At 36.7% G+C, this 17,747-nt stretch overlaps 2 protein-coding genes across 2 annotated transcripts; one reads left to right on the top strand and one right to left on the bottom strand.

Moving 5' to 3' along the window:
• Nucleotides 1-3,106: 3,106 nt before the first annotated feature.
• Nucleotides 3,107-7,951, bottom strand: LOC110728005 (glutathionyl-hydroquinone reductase YqjG-like). Its single transcript, XM_021907606.1, has 3 exons — nucleotides 6,970-7,951; nucleotides 6,413-6,662; nucleotides 3,107-3,597 (listed from the first exon to the last, which is right to left on the bottom strand). The coding sequence occupies exons 1-3, from the start codon at nucleotides 7,752-7,754 to the stop codon at nucleotides 3,406-3,408; spliced, it is 1,227 nt and encodes a 408-aa protein (XP_021763298.1). The 5' UTR covers nucleotides 7,755-7,951; the 3' UTR covers nucleotides 3,107-3,405.
• Nucleotides 7,952-11,281: 3,330 nt separating this feature from the next.
• LOC110728004 (60S ribosomal protein L23) lies at nucleotides 11,282-13,554 on the top strand. The gene is made up of 3 exons (XM_021907605.1): nucleotides 11,282-11,419; nucleotides 11,529-11,813; nucleotides 13,206-13,554. Exons 1-3 carry the CDS (start codon nucleotides 11,407-11,409, stop codon nucleotides 13,328-13,330), a joined length of 423 nt encoding a protein of 140 aa, XP_021763297.1. The 5' UTR covers nucleotides 11,282-11,406; the 3' UTR covers nucleotides 13,331-13,554.
• The last annotated feature ends 4,193 nt before the right edge of the window (nucleotides 13,555-17,747 follow it).

The raw sequence follows: 17,747 nt of genomic DNA, 5'->3' as shown, positions 1-17,747 counted from the left end.
CGGTGAGTCGGACTCACCAAACCCCAACATTTCAATCATGGTATTGGTTTGCTCAATAGGTTTTAGAGCATCCCTAAACAAAACGTAATCAATTTCTACTTGTTCAAAAGCAATCAACATCCTTTGTGACCATCTCTTATAATTGATTCCATCAAGAGACTCAACCTTAGACAGATCTAGGTATAGACGAGTTTGAGAATTGCTAGTCATAATATCAACAGAATAAATCAAATTATTTCGCTTCTAAATTGTTGGTAAAATAACTGTTGAAATCAATAACAAACAAAAGATTAGAACTTTCCTGGATTGAAGATCCCAAACTCACAGTCACGCCGTGGAACAAAATCCACTGCCTTAGAAGCGAAATACGCCACCACCGGTACAAGTTTCCTAGTGACGCACGCCCCCCAAGTTTAACGCAACTCTTTCCATAATCCGTGCACCCGAACTCGAAGAGTGGAATTGCTCAAGAATTGTTCAGATCTCAAAAGGTAGGTTTGTGTTTTTGGCTAGAAAGTGAATGAATCTCATGAAAAGGCAAGACTCGTATTTATATGAGTCCCGGAAAAGGAAACACGCAAAACACACCGACCAAGGAAAAAAGACGGGCCCGATCGGGCAAGCTGCCGCCCGATCGGGCGCGAGATCGAGTTTCTCCAGACCTAGTGTCGCGCCCGGTCGGGCGAACACCGCCCGGTCGGGCGAGCCAGCGGGCGAAGCCGCCCGATCGGGCTCGTCAAAAACTCGAGTCCGCCGCCCGGTCAGGCGAAGGCCGCCCGATCGGGCGCGAGAGTTCTCGTCAAAAACTCGAGTCCGCCGCCCGATCGGGCGCAAGAGTTCTCCTATTTTCCTTAACCACCTCCGCCCGATCGGGCGAGGGCCGCCCGATCGGGCGCGAGCATCCGTTTGCATTACCTATTTCCAACAAATCTAATGCGCAGTATATACATTCCAGTATAAGTACATAAACATGGTTAATCAAAGAGGACACTTCTTTTTATATACTTCCTCTGTTCTTTTTTACTTGACCTATTTCTTTTATCACGGTTGCCAATGTAAAACTTTAATGGTCAATAACTTTAATTTTCCATAATTAAAAAATATAAAAATTATATATTATAATAGTACTTATTGAGACGAATTCAAAATGATCCAACATAAATATGTTTTTCCTTACATATTATTCACAAAACATGGTCAAAGGAGGGATGGTGAATAGTGTAAAAGTCAAAGCGGGTCAAGTAAAAAAGAACGGAGGAAGTATGTCCTTCAAGCCTCTCTTTCTTAACGTAAAATCATTCACTCTCTTGTACTCTCGTAGAGACTGTCGTCGCCACCACATATATATAGATTACTTGAAAAAAAAATATCTATCAAACTGATCTATCAAGTTTCATGCTCATAAGTTGATTCTGTACAGTACCAAACTCGTCTGGAGGCTCTTTGAAGACATCCTTGTAAAATTCAGATATCATGGCAGGCTGGCAGCCATTTCCCTTTTTTTACTTGATCCCTCTTTGCTGGAAGAAGAAAAGTTGATTTTTTTCAGTTTTTAATGTGCTAGCTTCATGCTCAGATCGATCGGTGCAGCAGCATTCTTAACCTGTTTGTGAACTATAGATAATCAATGACAAAGCACAAACTGCAACCCTAGAAATAATAATATTGTTAGTAGGAATAGATAATCAATGCAATAGCAACTGTGGCTGCTACAGTATACACATTCTCGAGTGTCAGAGATGAAGCTATATGGCGTTGTAAATCCTACTATTATTATCTTAGGTATAAAGGTGTCCAGAGCACAGTGAAGAATAGATATTACAGACTTACAGTAGTATCTTAGGTATAGTTGTATGAAGGTGTCCAAGCTGATAGAGGTTGGTTTTTAATCATTAGGATAAGCTGTAAGTTGTATCGCTTATGCCTGTGGTATGATGGCAATATATCAACAAAACAACATATTATGTTCTACAAGAACATCAAATCCACCCCAAATAAACAAATTGCAGGTTAAAAGTAACTTTTGAACACAAATTTGATCACGGTCAAAGATCTAAAGATGGAAGAAGCTAGCAAATAAATTAAAGAAGATTTGACAGCCTTATAACTGCAATAGTAAGTCATGAAACTGCAGCACAAAAGAATCAAGGCAAAAACTATCACATAGGTGAAAGTACGAAACAGACATGGTCACCAGAAAGAAAATACTTTTGAGGCAAAGGAAATAGCTAAAAGAAGATGATTTTGTACTCATTGGAATTAGGATGGTACAAAACCAAATTACACAAAAGGTGTCGATGAAAAGATAACGAAAATGAGTCACACCTCTAAAATTACCATGAAAGATACTGGCAGTGATAGGAGGTAAATGTGAAGGTTTATAATGCTTTTAGAGGGTTAAATTGATAAATAAAAAACACTGCACAGCTCTGCAAAGAGTACCAGCATAAACAAGTAAGCAAGATAAAACATATAATGAGAATATTGTTCAAATTTCTCCCAGTAAGATTTTCTATCACTCCATTAGCTTTTCTTGTTTATATGAAATACTATTTCCTCCTGTGAAACAATTCCATTAGTCCAGCATCAATTATTCTCTGAATTTCAATCAAATTATGTTCCATTGAGCCCACAATGCTTCACCCTCAAGGCATTAGTAATTGCCAATCCACCAACATACAGCCTTCTAAGTTCTAACCCTTGAATCATTACACATATGTAGTGTGAGAAAAGTCCTTTTCTTTGTTGCGTGAGGGTTGTTAGGCATCCTTAAATTCATGTGTTGGCTATTTCCTCTACTAACCATTATTAGACACTTATAATTCAAGTCCTTACCAATAACCAGCATAAGCAAGCACTCAAATCGTATTAATGCAACATGAAAATAAAACTCATGGCATCTTCAAGGAAATACCTGAATATGTATATAGGTGTTTGCAGCAGCTTTATCCCCAATAATCATATAATTAAAAAAAAGCCTTGGTATTAAGGAGTAGTTCAAGACTTCAAATTTGCCAAAATGTCTCCAGACGAATAAGAAATTTCCAACCTGAATTCAAAAACTGGCTAAAAAAAAGAAAATACAATAAATAAATAACACATCTGCTTGATCCCAAAATTAACTAAGAATTTGCTCATTAGTATAATTCCTCTCAAAGTCTACATTATAGGTCCTTAACTCCTTACACAATGGCTCAAGGAGGGCAGAGTACAAAAAATACAACTATACACAACTGACAATTTCACTCTTTCAACCATTTCATCCCTACCTCCACTCCCCTAGAAAAGGAAAAAAACTCCCACTTATTGCATATAATACTACAATCAATAGAAAAGAATAACAAGATCCATTGTCTATGTTTAGTCATATGATATACTCATATTTTACACTCTGAGTCTGAATAATCAAGATATAATAGTCTGCAAGCTTTCATCAGCCGATGATAGTAATTCCCTATTGTGCGGTCTTGAGAGAGCTTCATGCTCACAACCAGATGGCGTAATAGGCCGAATATTTCCTGGATTCAGTGGAAACAGGAAATTGTAGTAGCCATCCATCATAGCTTTTAAATTGCAAGTTTCTGCGACTTTTGGAATCTGCACGCAATGTATCATATAAGCATTAGTATATGCACAGAACACCCCTCTGGGCCTCCCCCTCCCTAGACATAGAAAAACAAGAAAATTGAATGAAAGGTAAGCAAGAACAACAGCAAAAATGATTCCAAACTGATCATGCAAGTAATGATTAAGCTGATATGATTATCAATATGTGCACTTCTGAACATAGAATACTAGACCATATGTTCAAGAATCAGCCAATATAGTAGCCATAGAACTCAGAAAGTACATATCAGTATTTTCACAATCCAGTTGTTGTATAGCATCCATATATTTCAAAAAAAATGAAAAAAAATATAAACTGACCTACGTGATGATTTGCTTCTTCAGTATCATCATTATAGCTTTTAATAGTCTTGATGTGATGTACTAACAAAAAATCACTGACATCCAATATGGTGCTATATATTAAAGAATGAAAAATGTCTAGTTACATGCACAGAGTAGGAGTTTACACAATTACACCCTTATTTTTGTTGCATGCCTTAGGGTACCGCTAAGGCACGACCATAAGAATTTTACTGATTAAAAAAAATCGAGCAAAATTGCTTTACGTAAGTGGTTTGAAAGAAACATGTAAAGCATAGCATACAGGTGATACTTAAGAAAGTATTATCTATTGTGTCTTCTAGGTGCACTAATCTAATTTTATCGCTGTTGATGCAACGAACCGACGTAAATGGAGGGGTAATATTGGTAGTGCATAGTAAATCTGTTAGGATTAGCTTGGAGAGGAAGCAAGGGGTTAGTTTGTTGGCTTTGTTCTATAAATACTGAAGATTAGAGAGGCGGAGAGCATGGGAAATACAGTGAAAAGCACTTAGTTCTAGGGAGTTACCAAACCACTCAGGTGCTTGAAACCTATCTTCTGTTTTGCTGTAATTTTTTTATTCTACTGATCAAAGCTCTTCTTCCTTGTTTAAATTTCATCAAAATTATTCAATCTAAGTCAGTTCAAAACAGTTAATTAATCTGGAAGAGATGTAGTCGCAGACAGAATATAAAGTGGCATCTGAATGTATGTCTGGAGACTCTGGACACCATGAATTCTTTCTTCCAAGCAGGTCCTCATTCCAAAACACGTAAGAAGTCTCATGAAGGTCAACTCGGAAAAAGAGATGCAGTCGCAGACAGAATATAAAGTGGCATCTGAATGTATGTCTGGAGACTCTGGACACCATGAATTCTTTCTTCCAAGCAGGTCCTCATTCCAAAACACGTAAGAAGTCTCATGAAGGTCAACTCGGAAAAGAGAGAGAGAGAGAGAGAGAGAGAGAGAGAGAGAGAGAGAGAGAGAGAGAGAGAGAGAAGATGAAGAAGAGGAGGAGGAGGAGGAGGAAGAAGCGGGAGCAGAAAGAAAGGATAGGTCACAAATTCCCAACTAATAATAGAGACAAGAGAATAACTTCATTCAACACTCGTTGGTAAGCTAATGAAGTATCGCCTTATTGCATATTATTAGAGAGATCCCATTAAGCTAACTGACACTAAAACATTATCACTACCTTAAACATTTAACAGAATATTCAAATGTTAGTTTAGCATAATGAATATTGTGACATACTGGCATGGGGTGTAAGAAAAATGCATGGCATGACTCAGCATGGCCATGATTCACAGGTGTAACTAGAGTTCTCTCATTCCCTAATAAAATTGCCCCAAACCCAATTATTAAGAACCAAGAAAAAATTTAGCTGGGTGGGGACAATTATAGACGAGGAGATAAATAGAGAGAGCGAGTTGGGTGCTAGTAGGAAAACTTACCACAGTTATCAGATAGGGGTATGGGGTTTAGGGACATCAATTTTGGTAGATGGGGCAATGTATTTGGGAAGAAGGGGATATTAAGCAACAAGCGTAACATTGGTCTTAAGTAAACCTTCAGGGTAAGTGCTCTTGCATCACTATTCAATCTTTAGATGTGCAATGGCCATCCTAGCTGTTTTCCCTTCAAAAGTACATTCTCGCTATTAATTGGATGTACGGGTAAATTCCTACTCTAAGAAGTTAAGAACCTAATAAAGCAGGAAGAGTGGAGCAAAATATTAGATTCTGGCTGTTGTGAACATGGCAGGAAAACACATTTGAGGAGATGAATATAGATTTTGAAGTACATGTAAACAGAAAAATTAGTCAGAGATCTAGAGGAGTCCAGGCTCCAAGATTTTCCACAAAATGAATAAGAGTATTAAATCAGTAAATCACTACCCTGATAGATTGTCCATTTCAAGCTGCATTGGAGGTGGTCAAACCAAAATGCCTGGACTTGCTAGGCTTGGTTACCTAATTACTTTGTCAATCAAATCTAGTATTTTCCTTGTTTACTATGATGTACGCAGCCAAAATCATTAACCATTCATTTGACTTATAGCAGCAAAAATCTCTATTTGATAAGTTGCGTATTTGAACTCTGATCATGTAGAACCTATTTGCTTAAGTGGTTCAAACATTAAGCACTCTGATCTACACGAACTCACAAACCCATCAATTGCCAAAAGTTGACAGTCTTGAAACTTATTCTTCTTTTGTGCCCGTCAAAAAAAAAAAAAAAAAAAAAAAAAACTTCTTTTGTGAAATTAGGAAGTAAGAACTTAAGGAATTATGCCGCCATTCAAATTCAAATACAACGAAGTGAAAAAGAACACACATTGCTTGTATATCTCACTGCATGGGCTCAATCAATGCATTGAAATGTATCAGGAAAAAAGGTTGATCTACACTATACCAGAAAAATAAGCATCACAAGAAGTCAAGAATCAACGAATAATGAAAAAGGGAAGAGTAATGCCACCTGATAAATGTCTCGCATATATGCATGAAGATTGGTATACTCAACTATCTTTTTCTTTGTGCACTTGAACATAACATTATAAACAAGATCAAATCTGATTAAGGTAGTGAACAAGCAGACATCAGCAATTGTCAATGAATCTCCACAAAGGTATCGGGAATGCTCCAAATGATCCTCTAATGTGTCTAGTGTGCCAAACAAGTCACTCACAGCTGCATCATAAGCCTCTTGAGTTTGAGCAAACCCACACCTAATCCATAAAATACATCATCCTGATATCAATATGCATTCTATCCCCTCACAGGACATACTAATCACAAAACACTGCCAACTAAATGGTCTAAATTCATTGATCATTACTCAATTTAGCAATAGTCTATCAATAACACAACTACACAAGAAGCAAAGTAGCAAACCAAATTAACTACCAACTATTACAAATACAAGTATAGACAATCACCTATAGACCTCATCACTGAACATTAAGACAAATATCAAACAATTAACAAAACAACTCCTTTAGCATATATAACTTCAAGGCAAAGATAGATGATTACCTATAAACCCCATTGTTCACATAAGGATAAATAACGCGATTCCACTCCTCAATCCTCCCCCTCAACGAGGGAGGTTCGAGGTCCAAACCCGGATTCTTGGCCAATTCATTAAACCCAGAATTAAGCAATTGAACAATATCATAACTCTCATTACACACAACCTCCTTCTTTTCCACATCCCACAACATAGGCACAGTAGACCTCCCATCATACCCATCTTTCCTAAGCTTATAAACCTCCTTCAAAGTCTTACACCCATTAGCATAATCATCAGTACCCATCACCCCATCAAAAACCCACAACCCATCAACACCCGGCGACGCAACCGACACCGGAACCACCTCCTCAAGACCCTTTAGAGCCCTAACAATGAGGGTCCTATGAGCCCAAGGACAAGGAAGACCCACATAGAGATGGAGGGTAGTTAGGTTATGGCGGGAAAGGTTGTTGATTTTGGCGCGAAATTGGGAGGTGGGTCTTGAGTAACTACCAGTGGGGTCAGAAGGGGCGAGTTGGGACATCATAAGAAGCCACGTGGTGGTCCAGATTGATCTGACGGTGGAGATGAGGAGTTGGGGTGGAAGGGTTTTGGACCATAGGAGTTTAGTGAGGTTGGTGAGGAGAGTTTGGACATTGTTTGGGGTGGTTGAAGTTGGTGGTGTTGTGGGGCGGTTGAGGGAGTTTATAGGGCGGAAGTTGCGGCGGAGATGTTGGGGATTGGTGGTTTTAGTGGTGATGATTTTGGTGGTGAGAAATGGTGGAGATTGGAGGAAAGTAGTGGACATTGTTTTGAGATTTTTTTTGGTGTTTTAGGTTGGTGTTCAATTGGGTTTGTTATCTGAGCTCTTTCCCAAATTAAGGTCAAGAAGAACCGCAATTCCCAAATTGCAGCCAAAGTTTTAAGTTTTCCCATTCTACCGTCCACGTAAGCACTGGTTAAAAAACCGATTTTTTTTTTTTCCGGTCCAGGGTAAACCGCTACTTCAAGTAGCGGTTTCTTTGCAATAAACCGCCACTTCAAGTAGCGGTTTCTTAGTTTAAAACCGCTACTTGAAGTAGCGGTTTGTTTACAAAAAACCGCTATTTAATGTAGCGGTTTATTTTGGAAAACCGCTACTTCAAGTAGCGGTTTACTTTAAAAACCGCTACTTCAAGTAGCGGTTTACTTTAAAAACCGCTACTTGAAGTAGCGGTTTACCCTGGACTGGTTTTTTTTTCAAACTTGCATAATCACTCAAAAAAAAAACCTGCAAGTTGTGTACCTGTAAAACATGAGATATATAGCATATTTTCAACACAACCACCATAAATAACAAGTTTATGAAGATCTAAGGAAGTCGAAATTGCAAAGTCGAATATTTTTCAATTGATTAAATATAACAAAATCCAATTCTAAGCATTTACAAAAAAATTAGTTTAGTTCCAAAATATACACTTAGCTCGGGCGTTGCTTCTTCCCATGAGGTGACGATGAAGATGATGCAGTTGTCTCCTCTGGAATGTCATCCAGGCCAACTCCAACCCCAGACGTAGTGTTGCTACGCCGTCGGTTTCTCTGATACTGGCGATGCACTAGTGGAGGAGATGTCATGATAGTATGCTGAGAAGGAGTCGGTGGACGGAAGGCACGTGCTGAATGGCCTCCACGATGAGGTGGTGGTCTGATCGGCATAGTGTGCACAGTAGAAGATGAAGACGTGGACGGTCGAGGCTGCTGAATAAGGTGTAACTGCCCCCACCCTAGACAAGGTTTGGCCACAAAATGATGTAAAACCCTGCATCGTCTGTATGGCAAATGGTATAGCCGTCTCTGGTGGCAAGTGGGAGATGGTCTCAGTAGCTCCCGATAGCTGGACGTGCAAATCAGCAAATGCATGTGCCTACATTTAAGTGTAGTTTTAATGTTAGTAAAATGAAATCAAAAACGTAAGAACTAGATTGAAATGAAGTGAAGTTCATACAAGCAGGAGGTCCGAGGTAGCTGGCTGGTAATGACTCGGGGGGCGCTCCTGCGAAGGTGGAGTAATGACCAGTCTCGTGATGCGACGGTACCAAGCCATGTACTCTGTCATGGCCGGGGAAGAAGTCCCAGTGAACGGGTATCCCTGGACGACTAATGCCTCTCGTCGACTCCACTCGTGTACATGGTCTTAATACCTCTTGAAGCTCAACATGGGCATAAGTCATGACTACATGTACTTTGAGCTCATGTACTTTGTGTATAGAAGCTCTATTTTCACTTTCAAAATCAGCAATTATAGCAACCTAAACTGAGTAATGTGATCGAAACCATTAATAATTCTACAAGGGTTATATGTAAGGTAAGTAAATCAACAACAACAACCAAAACCAACCACAAACATACATACAATTCTGAAACTCAATAACAACAACAATAAACAAGAACACTAACAACAACAACACAACCAAAACCGAAACTCAATAACAACAACAATAAACAAGAACACTAACAACAACAACACAACCAAAACCAACAACAACAACACATACATACAATTCTGAAACTCAATAACAACAACAAACTCAATAACAACAACAAACCCAATAACTGAATACAAAAAATAATTAGGGCACTTACCACAAACAAGAAGATCAGCACGTTTCTTCTGAAATTAGCGAAGCCGACCACTAAAGTCGAACCCTCGGCGTCAACAGCGGCGGCCTTCGTTGCTGAGGAATGCTCCGGCGGCGTCGGTGGATTCCTTGGCTGCGCCGGCTTCCGTTGAAGGAGGTGTGATTTTGGTGGAAGGCGTGGATGGGATTTTGGTGAGAAGACGAAAATGAAAGAGGAAAGTGAAATCGGGAAATTATACCTGCTAGAAAACCGCTACTTGAAGTAGCGGTTTATTAAACAAAAACCGCTACTTGAAGTAGCGGTTTATTAAAAAGAAACCGCTACCTGAAGTAGCGGTTTATTAGTAAAAACCGCTACTTCAGGTAGCGGTTTTGCTGTAGACCGGATTTAAAATTTCTTCCCCCTGAACCGGTGACGTGGACGGTACTTTGGGAATTCTTAAAACTTTGGCTGCAATTTGGGAATTGCGGTTCTTCTTGACCTTAATTTGGGAAAGAGCTCTTGTTATCTTTTGTCCTAACTTGTAAGAAGTCTCCTGGACTCTTGGTAGATTGGAATCATTGGATGATTAGCAAATTAGCATATTGTAGATAGGATTATAAAAATGCATTCATAACGCAAAGTATTATTTATTTATTTTTTTTAATTTTTTTTTTTAAAGGAAAAGTATGGGATTATATCAAGATAAATCAAGTTCCGCCAAAGTTTGTAGACTTTGGAGAAAAGAGCTCATACATACACGCTCCGAAAGGAGTTTGTGTCCCATCTAGCAACCAAGTGAGCTACATTGTTACCCGTATGTTTAACATACTTACAAGTAAAATGCTTAAATAAGGAAAATAGGAGCTGCTCCCTTTTGTTTGCGTTGGATTGCCTGTGCCAAAGTCAAAGCATCACTCTCCAAACCCAACCTTCGAGCAAGTATCAGACCATATCTCGCAACCCTCGCTTCAGCCATAGCAGCCTCCCAACCAACGTTCTCCTTCTTTCTCTTTTTTAATTGAGTAACATTGTTGATATGATGTTACTTTTGAATAACTTTGTAGTAGGATTTAGTTTGATTTTGTATTGTTTCTATTTTATGATTAAAAAACTATATTGTATTTAGTGGACATGTGAAACTTAGAGAGAGTAAGACTCATGACTGTTCTTGAAAACAAGTACTACGCATATTAGTATTTAGTACCCCCTTAGTCCCTATACGTTATTCCCATTTGATATTATTTTATTCATCTTAATAAATAGTTTATTGATGTTCAATTGTTATATTTTTCATTAATGAACAACTAATAATATTTATGGTCAAAGTTTTGCATTGACAAACATGCATAGTCAAAATGAAAAGAATATATAGAGACGAAGGAAGTATACATTATTGACAAAAATAATCGCAAACAAAAGATAAATAAGAGAGTGGGGAAGATGAGGAATGGAACCCCTATCACACATGGGGAGGATGGAGGGACTAACAATCCCTTTACTCCTCATTCCTCAAGTTCAATGCACATTCTTCCCTCCCCCCCCCCCCCCCCCCCCCACCACACACACAAAAAGTTCAATGCACATGAATACACTAGTTCAACACAATCCAAATCCACAATATGACCCGAACAGCAAGATCCAACTTACACTCAACCCACCCACCCATTGACCCAATTTGACAAATGCTCAGCAAAATGATTCACTAGCAAATTAGCAAGTACCAAAATCCAGCCCAGCTAATTCCAGCCCACCAAAAAAAACCCCTCAAAAAAACCCTAACATAAAACGCCTCTTTCTCCTCCTCCTAATCACTCCATACAAAAACAAAGAGAGAGAGTGGGAGAAACCCAGCAGCAACAATGTCGAAGCGAGGTAAACCCCAACAACCATTGCATCTTCTTATTCAAATTAATCACCCCCAATTTCTTAACAATCCCAAAAACCCTAAAAATGTTTGATCTTGATTTGATTTGATTTGCAGGACGCGGAGGATCGGCGGGGAACAAGTTCAGAATGTCACTGGGTTTACCAGTGGCAGCGGTGGTGAACTGCGCCGACAACACCGGAGCAAAGAACCTTTACATCATTTCAGTGAAGGGTATCAAGGGTAGGCTTAATCGTTTGCCTTCAGCTTGTGTTGGTGATATGGTTATGGCTACTGTTAAGAAGGGTAAGCCTGATCTTCGTAAGAAGGTTATGCCTGCTGTTATTGTTAGGCAGCGTAAGCCTTGGCGCCGAAAGGATGGTGTTTTCATGTACTTTGAAGGTTTGTTCTTCTACTTTTTTTGGGTTTTGTTTTGATTCTTGAATTGGGTTTTTTTTTTCTGGGGTTTTGAATGGTGAAATGGGTATTTTTCTTTTAATTATTTTGAGTTTTGAAGAGAAGGGTTTTTCTAATTTGTCCTGATTTGTGTTTTTTGATAGTTTGAGTTTGGTTATTGTTGATTTTGTTGGTTTGATTTGTATCTGTTGTTGAGCATTGTATGTATAATTGTTTGTCATGGATTGTAATGTTATGTAAGAATGTAAATTCATTTGATTGAATGTACTTCACTTAATTGAATGTGAAATGAGAGTTGTTGTTACTATGTTGGGTTGATGTTATTGGGTTTTCTTCATTGTTTGTTATTATGGACTTGTGTTTTTGGGCATTTCACTATGTTGGGATTGAGCTTTATCATTATGTTTAAGCTAGGGAATGTTGTGGTGGGATAATTGAAGCATTTCAGTCAATTGGTATTGATATGTTGTATACATTATTATTGATCTCTGTTTGTTGTTTTATGTTTTTCCCCTTTGGCAAGATTATGTATGATTGGTTAGTAGTTTAGTACATCTTTATAGGTTTTTTTTGTAATCATTTGGATAAATTACTTTAGCATATTGGTGATGTTTGTCCTGCAGCATAATGAAGCCATTTTTTTGCTTGTTATGAATATTAGTTACACTTTATTTGTTCCCATTATCAAGCCTTTAAGCTATATTCTCCACATAATTCATTCATTCAAATCGAATTTTAGATGGTAGATCACTGTTGAATTTAAACCAGCAATGTGTTAGCTTAATCATAAACTAAAAGTTAAGTAGGTGCATTAGTGTATATTAGAAGTGAGCAATAAGCTATTAAGCTGTAACTATCTTTTGTGGGAAAGAAGAATCTAAACAATCAAAGAGTGACTTTTTTCTTACCATTTGGTTTCAATTAGGCCAGGAAAATAATTAAGTTGTAGCAGCATCCATAATCAAGCAATTTTAGTGTTGTTCCCACTGCTTTCGTTTCAAATAATATGTATCTCCTTTAGTTGCTTCTTTGATTCTTGAATAGAGTGACTGTATATTGGTTGGTCTCTCTTTATTTTGTTGGAAGCATAAAGCAATTTTGCCCAGGATTAAACAGCATGATGTTGATTGTGGCATTGTGCTACCTGTCTCCTGGTATATCTATTTTACGTATGGTGTTATATAATGTACATGTACAATTAGGATCTTGTATATTATCTTGAGTCTCCACACTCCACTCGGTATATAAATCTATCTTTAAATTCTGTTTACAAATCTACATGTAGGATCTTATGTTCTTATATTGTGGCTCTTGTACTCTGTTATGCTCGTTTGCTTGGACCTTGGTATTAATCTTTGCACTTTCTCTGGTTTGCAGATAATGCTGGTGTCATTGTGAATCCAAAGGGAGAAATGAAAGGATCTGCTATCACCGGACCCATCGGAAAGGAATGTGCTGATCTATGGCCAAGAATTGCAAGTGCTGCTAATGCTATTGTTTAAGTGTGCTTCTGCTCTTTGTAGCCCTATTTACATTTCTAGTGATTTTGGTGTTTAGATTGAATAGTTCGAATTTTGTTAGGGTCATACTTAATATCGTGGTTGAACTTTGAAAGTATCTTTAATAGTCCGTGCTAAAGAAGGAACTCTGTGTTTCAACTGTTGTGGCTTCAATGCCGACTTTTTTCAATGATCATCGGAATTTTGTTTGGAGGTCTTTCATACTACATTGTTGAGCATCTAGTGTCGTCCTAATATGCTGTTTGTGTTGTCAAAGTTCAATATAATTCCATAATAGGTTACACATACAGCACATGATCCCGATTATATTAGTTATATTCACCAGAATTCAAAGCCTTTTCTTTTAATTGAGCTCATGAAAAGTGGTGCTTTTGAATGAAAAATTATTTCATGCCGTATGAGACCTGGAAATTTGCCTCAAATTTATGCCTATACTCCGATATATTTTTTTTGAAATGAAGTAACAAAAGAAAGGTGAATAGTTAAAACCTAAATTTTCAAACATTTATCCGATGTATAATTCTACTGAGTATAATTTTTTTTTTTGGGTTTTTCTAAGTTATACCCCTAAGGTATTCGAGTTTCTAAGGTGTCCCATGTTTTTTCAAGTTTCTAAGTTGTGCCTCTCAACTCTCTACCATTAATGAATGGTACCCTCCTTAGGACTTCCATGCCACCTAAAGTGAACTATAAATTTAATAGAAAGATGATGTAAGGAAATGGTAGGAGAAAGAAATCTTAGCCACTACAACCCTAATAATGAAAACTGAAGCCACGAAATCACACTCTCAATTAACTTTAAATAACTAATAAGGGTACATTTTAGTATTGATAAGGAGTTGAAGGGCACAACTTAGAAACTTGAAAAAACATGAGTACACCTTAGAAACTCGAATACCTTAAGGGTATAGCTTAGAAAAACCTTTTTTTTTTCTCTTTTTTTTTTTTAATGCAATTCATTTGTTGCAGTGCGTGGTATAAAAAAGAGGCTCTTCTTGAGGTTGGGGGTTCAATCCCAATCCTCATTAGTAACACTTTGACTCTTTGAGGGTGGGGATCCCTCACCCTCACTCTCAAAGTGTCTAACCTGCAAATACCGGACAAAAAAAACCGTGAGGGTTGAGATACGGTCAGGGTCTTTTTCTTTACAAAAAAGAAAAAAAAAAAAAAAAAACTCTCTTCCCAGTGTTTGTTCTTGTACAAAGTGATTTTGCTCGTTACATTCCAAAACATGACATGCTTCAAAAATCAAAACCAATAACGTTCTTAAAATAATCTTACTTAATTTTTTATTTGTTTTGGAATAATCTTTTAAGAAAATACCTATATAAGTCATCTATGTTAATTTTTCCAATTCACATTGATATATACGAAGTAAGAAAAAATATCGTTAGAATAATTAGTGTTTAGAGAATAATTGAGTAATATCTTATGGAAAGTTGTGAGGTGATAAGATTTATGCTCCATCACATTAGAAGATACGGAGTAACGGAGTATGTTAAATTGTTAATATCATTAACTATAAATCCCGTGCCATGCATTGTCATAATTAAACTTTACAACAAAATTTACAAAGAATGGTGTTAATTCAACAAATTTATCCAAAAAAAAAAAATTGTAACAAAATAATAGCCTCTAATTAAAGATATTGTTGGTCAAAGTTGTGTCTCAACAAATATGCAAATCCAACCATAACTTGTAATAAAACGGAGGAGTATAATATAATAAAATGATTTTGTTAAGTTGTTCTTATAAACATTATGTATATTTGTAAGATTTTATACAAATTATCCTACCAAAATTATTATTCCTATTTTTAATTAAAATAAATTTTAAGTCGGAGGAAAAAAATTATAATAATATTATGATAATCTTGGATGATGATGTATGTCAATACCTTAATTTTAAACTATGTTAGCATATTTGTAACTAAAAGATTTTTATAGTATATAAAATATATGTTGAAAAATAATTAAAAAAAATTAATTGAGTATGATTAGATTAAATGTGTTGTCAAAATGAAAATAAGTATTATGGTAGGTTATAAAATGGAAGTTATTAAAAATTGGCAAAAAAAAAGGAAAGAAAAAAAGGCGGGAAATTTTTTTATCGAGTGTCACTTTAGGTTCTCTTTTAGTATAGGTTAACGTTTACCACAAACTTATTAGCAAAGGATCACCCATAATCTCAATTACAAAAACCTCTACATTCTTTTTTTCTCACTAAATACAGTAAATCTTCAATGGGTTGCCGGAAAAGGAGACGTCAAGGTGTCGGAAAGTGGCCAGAGAACAAGTGGTTAGCGCCGGAGTTATGGACGGAGATATGTGCAAGGTTGCCAGTAGCAGCGTTGCTAAGATTCAGGTGTGTATGTAAACAATGGCGCTCAATTATTGATTCATCATATTTTATTTATTCTAAACACCTTAAACTATACAAGAATAATTTTACCAAGCCTAATATACTAGTATTGGAAAGAATTTGACCCACTAAAAAACTATATGGTGATGGAGATAGGGGATGTACATTTACTGTTCGTACAAGACTCAAATTTAGAAAACTACCACAACGTGTTGGCACTAATGTACAATATTGTAGGGAGTTGTCACAGTATGTTATTGTGGGGAGTTGTCACGGGTTGTATTGTTGAGAAGGAATTGTTGGATTAAAGAGAGAAAAACCACGCTTTTTGATTGTTGATCAGTTCACTCCACAAGGAGGTTGTGGCTTACAATGTTTGCCCACAAGTGGGTTGTGGAGTAGACTTTTTATGTTTTCTTTATAAGAATATCAGCCTACTCCACAAGCAGGTTGTGGCCAACAACGATTGATCACAAGTGGGTTGTGGAGTGGACTTTTTGATGTCTACATTCATTCATCTTTTGGCATTCTCCTTCCTCTCTTGGATACTCTTGTAACCTCCCATTAAAGTGGTTGTTTAATCAACTTCTATATGATTCAATCACCCATTTGATGTCTGGATTCATCCTCTTGAAACTTGATCCTTGGCTATAAAATTAGCTTGGTTAGTCTTCATTGTTGATACACATCATACACAAAAACTAGCTAAACACATTTGTTCTTTGGGCATAAGTTTATATGACTCCACCTCTCATCCAAAAGTGCCTTTGAGTGAGAGTGGTGTGTAACCTTAGGGAACGTACCGGCGATACAATGTGCACCCCGGTTGCGCCGGAATTCGTTTTCAAAGGCAGTGACGAAGTCACGCCACACCATCTTCCTTTTAATCAAAAATTGCATTATTCATTCTATTATTCGTAGCCTTTGAAACACTTATTTTACAACAATTTTGAAAACGAATTATATATCTTCATTGGCTACTCAATGGGTGATGATTGAAAGATTGTATGGTGTGAAGAAAATAATTTTTGGGGAAAAGTTGGTGTTCACGTTTTTCTGGGAGCAGTCCCACAGATGACCCCCGATCAAAGGTCATTCGTTGTCGGTTTTGGCTGAAATTTTGAGAGCTTGTTCACGACATATGAGGCTTTATTTTCAGCGGTCGGATTGTTGATATCGGATTGAGTTTGGGAGTTATGGCTTCAAAGTTGAGCTGCACTCTTTGGAGAGGATATTTGGGTGTACTACGGAGAATGCTCATTTCAACACTTGAATTATTTCAAGGGAGGTCCTTTCTAAACTAATTTTGATTATGCTTAGCATGTGATTTTAATTCTAATAATCATCTTGAAAAATATATATGAGTTGTGATTGTGGCATTATAATATTAGATGATTATTTTGTCCATAATGTAGTATTTGTTACATGATTATTAGTTTATAGACTAAAGTATAATCCATGTTGTATATGTGTATGATTATTTCCATGTCTTTGTTCTATGCTTGTGGTTTGATTTTAGCACTTAGAAATATGTTAATTGGTTTTATTTACCAATTTGTTGATTTTTGAACATATATGTGTGTTTTGTTCATTGAGAAAGTAAATTTTGGTTTATTGCTTTAGATTAATTTCTATTAGCAATGTGTTGTTGAGTTCCTAATATTTACATGTCTATGTTGATAGATTATTCATGGTTATTTAAGACTTGTTAAATTGTAGGTTTTATAAGTTTTACCATGATTTTAATTACAATGAGTATGATGTGGAGTATGATGCAATGTCAAAGTTTATTACTTTTGGTACATATGTATTGATATACATATAAATAATTGTCTTGACTGTGAAGACTTTGCTCATGCTCATAATAATGCTCTATTTGCATAATTCTTATAACTTGTGTTGATTCATTCTATCATTTTTTATATATGAGAAGTTTTTGAATGAGAATTATGTGATTATCTTGTGAAAAGTCATGTGTGTATTTTTCTCCATGGAGAATGTTCTTAGTGGTTGTTGTTTTTGTGACTCTTAGTTGTGC

This window comes from Chenopodium quinoa, unplaced genomic scaffold, assembly GCF_001683475.1.
Source record: "Chenopodium quinoa cultivar QQ74 unplaced genomic scaffold, ASM168347v1, whole genome shotgun sequence".
In the NCBI taxonomy this organism is placed as follows: domain Eukaryota; kingdom Viridiplantae; phylum Streptophyta; class Magnoliopsida; order Caryophyllales; family Amaranthaceae; genus Chenopodium; species Chenopodium quinoa.
This window is presented reverse-complemented; position numbering and strand designations above follow the sequence as displayed.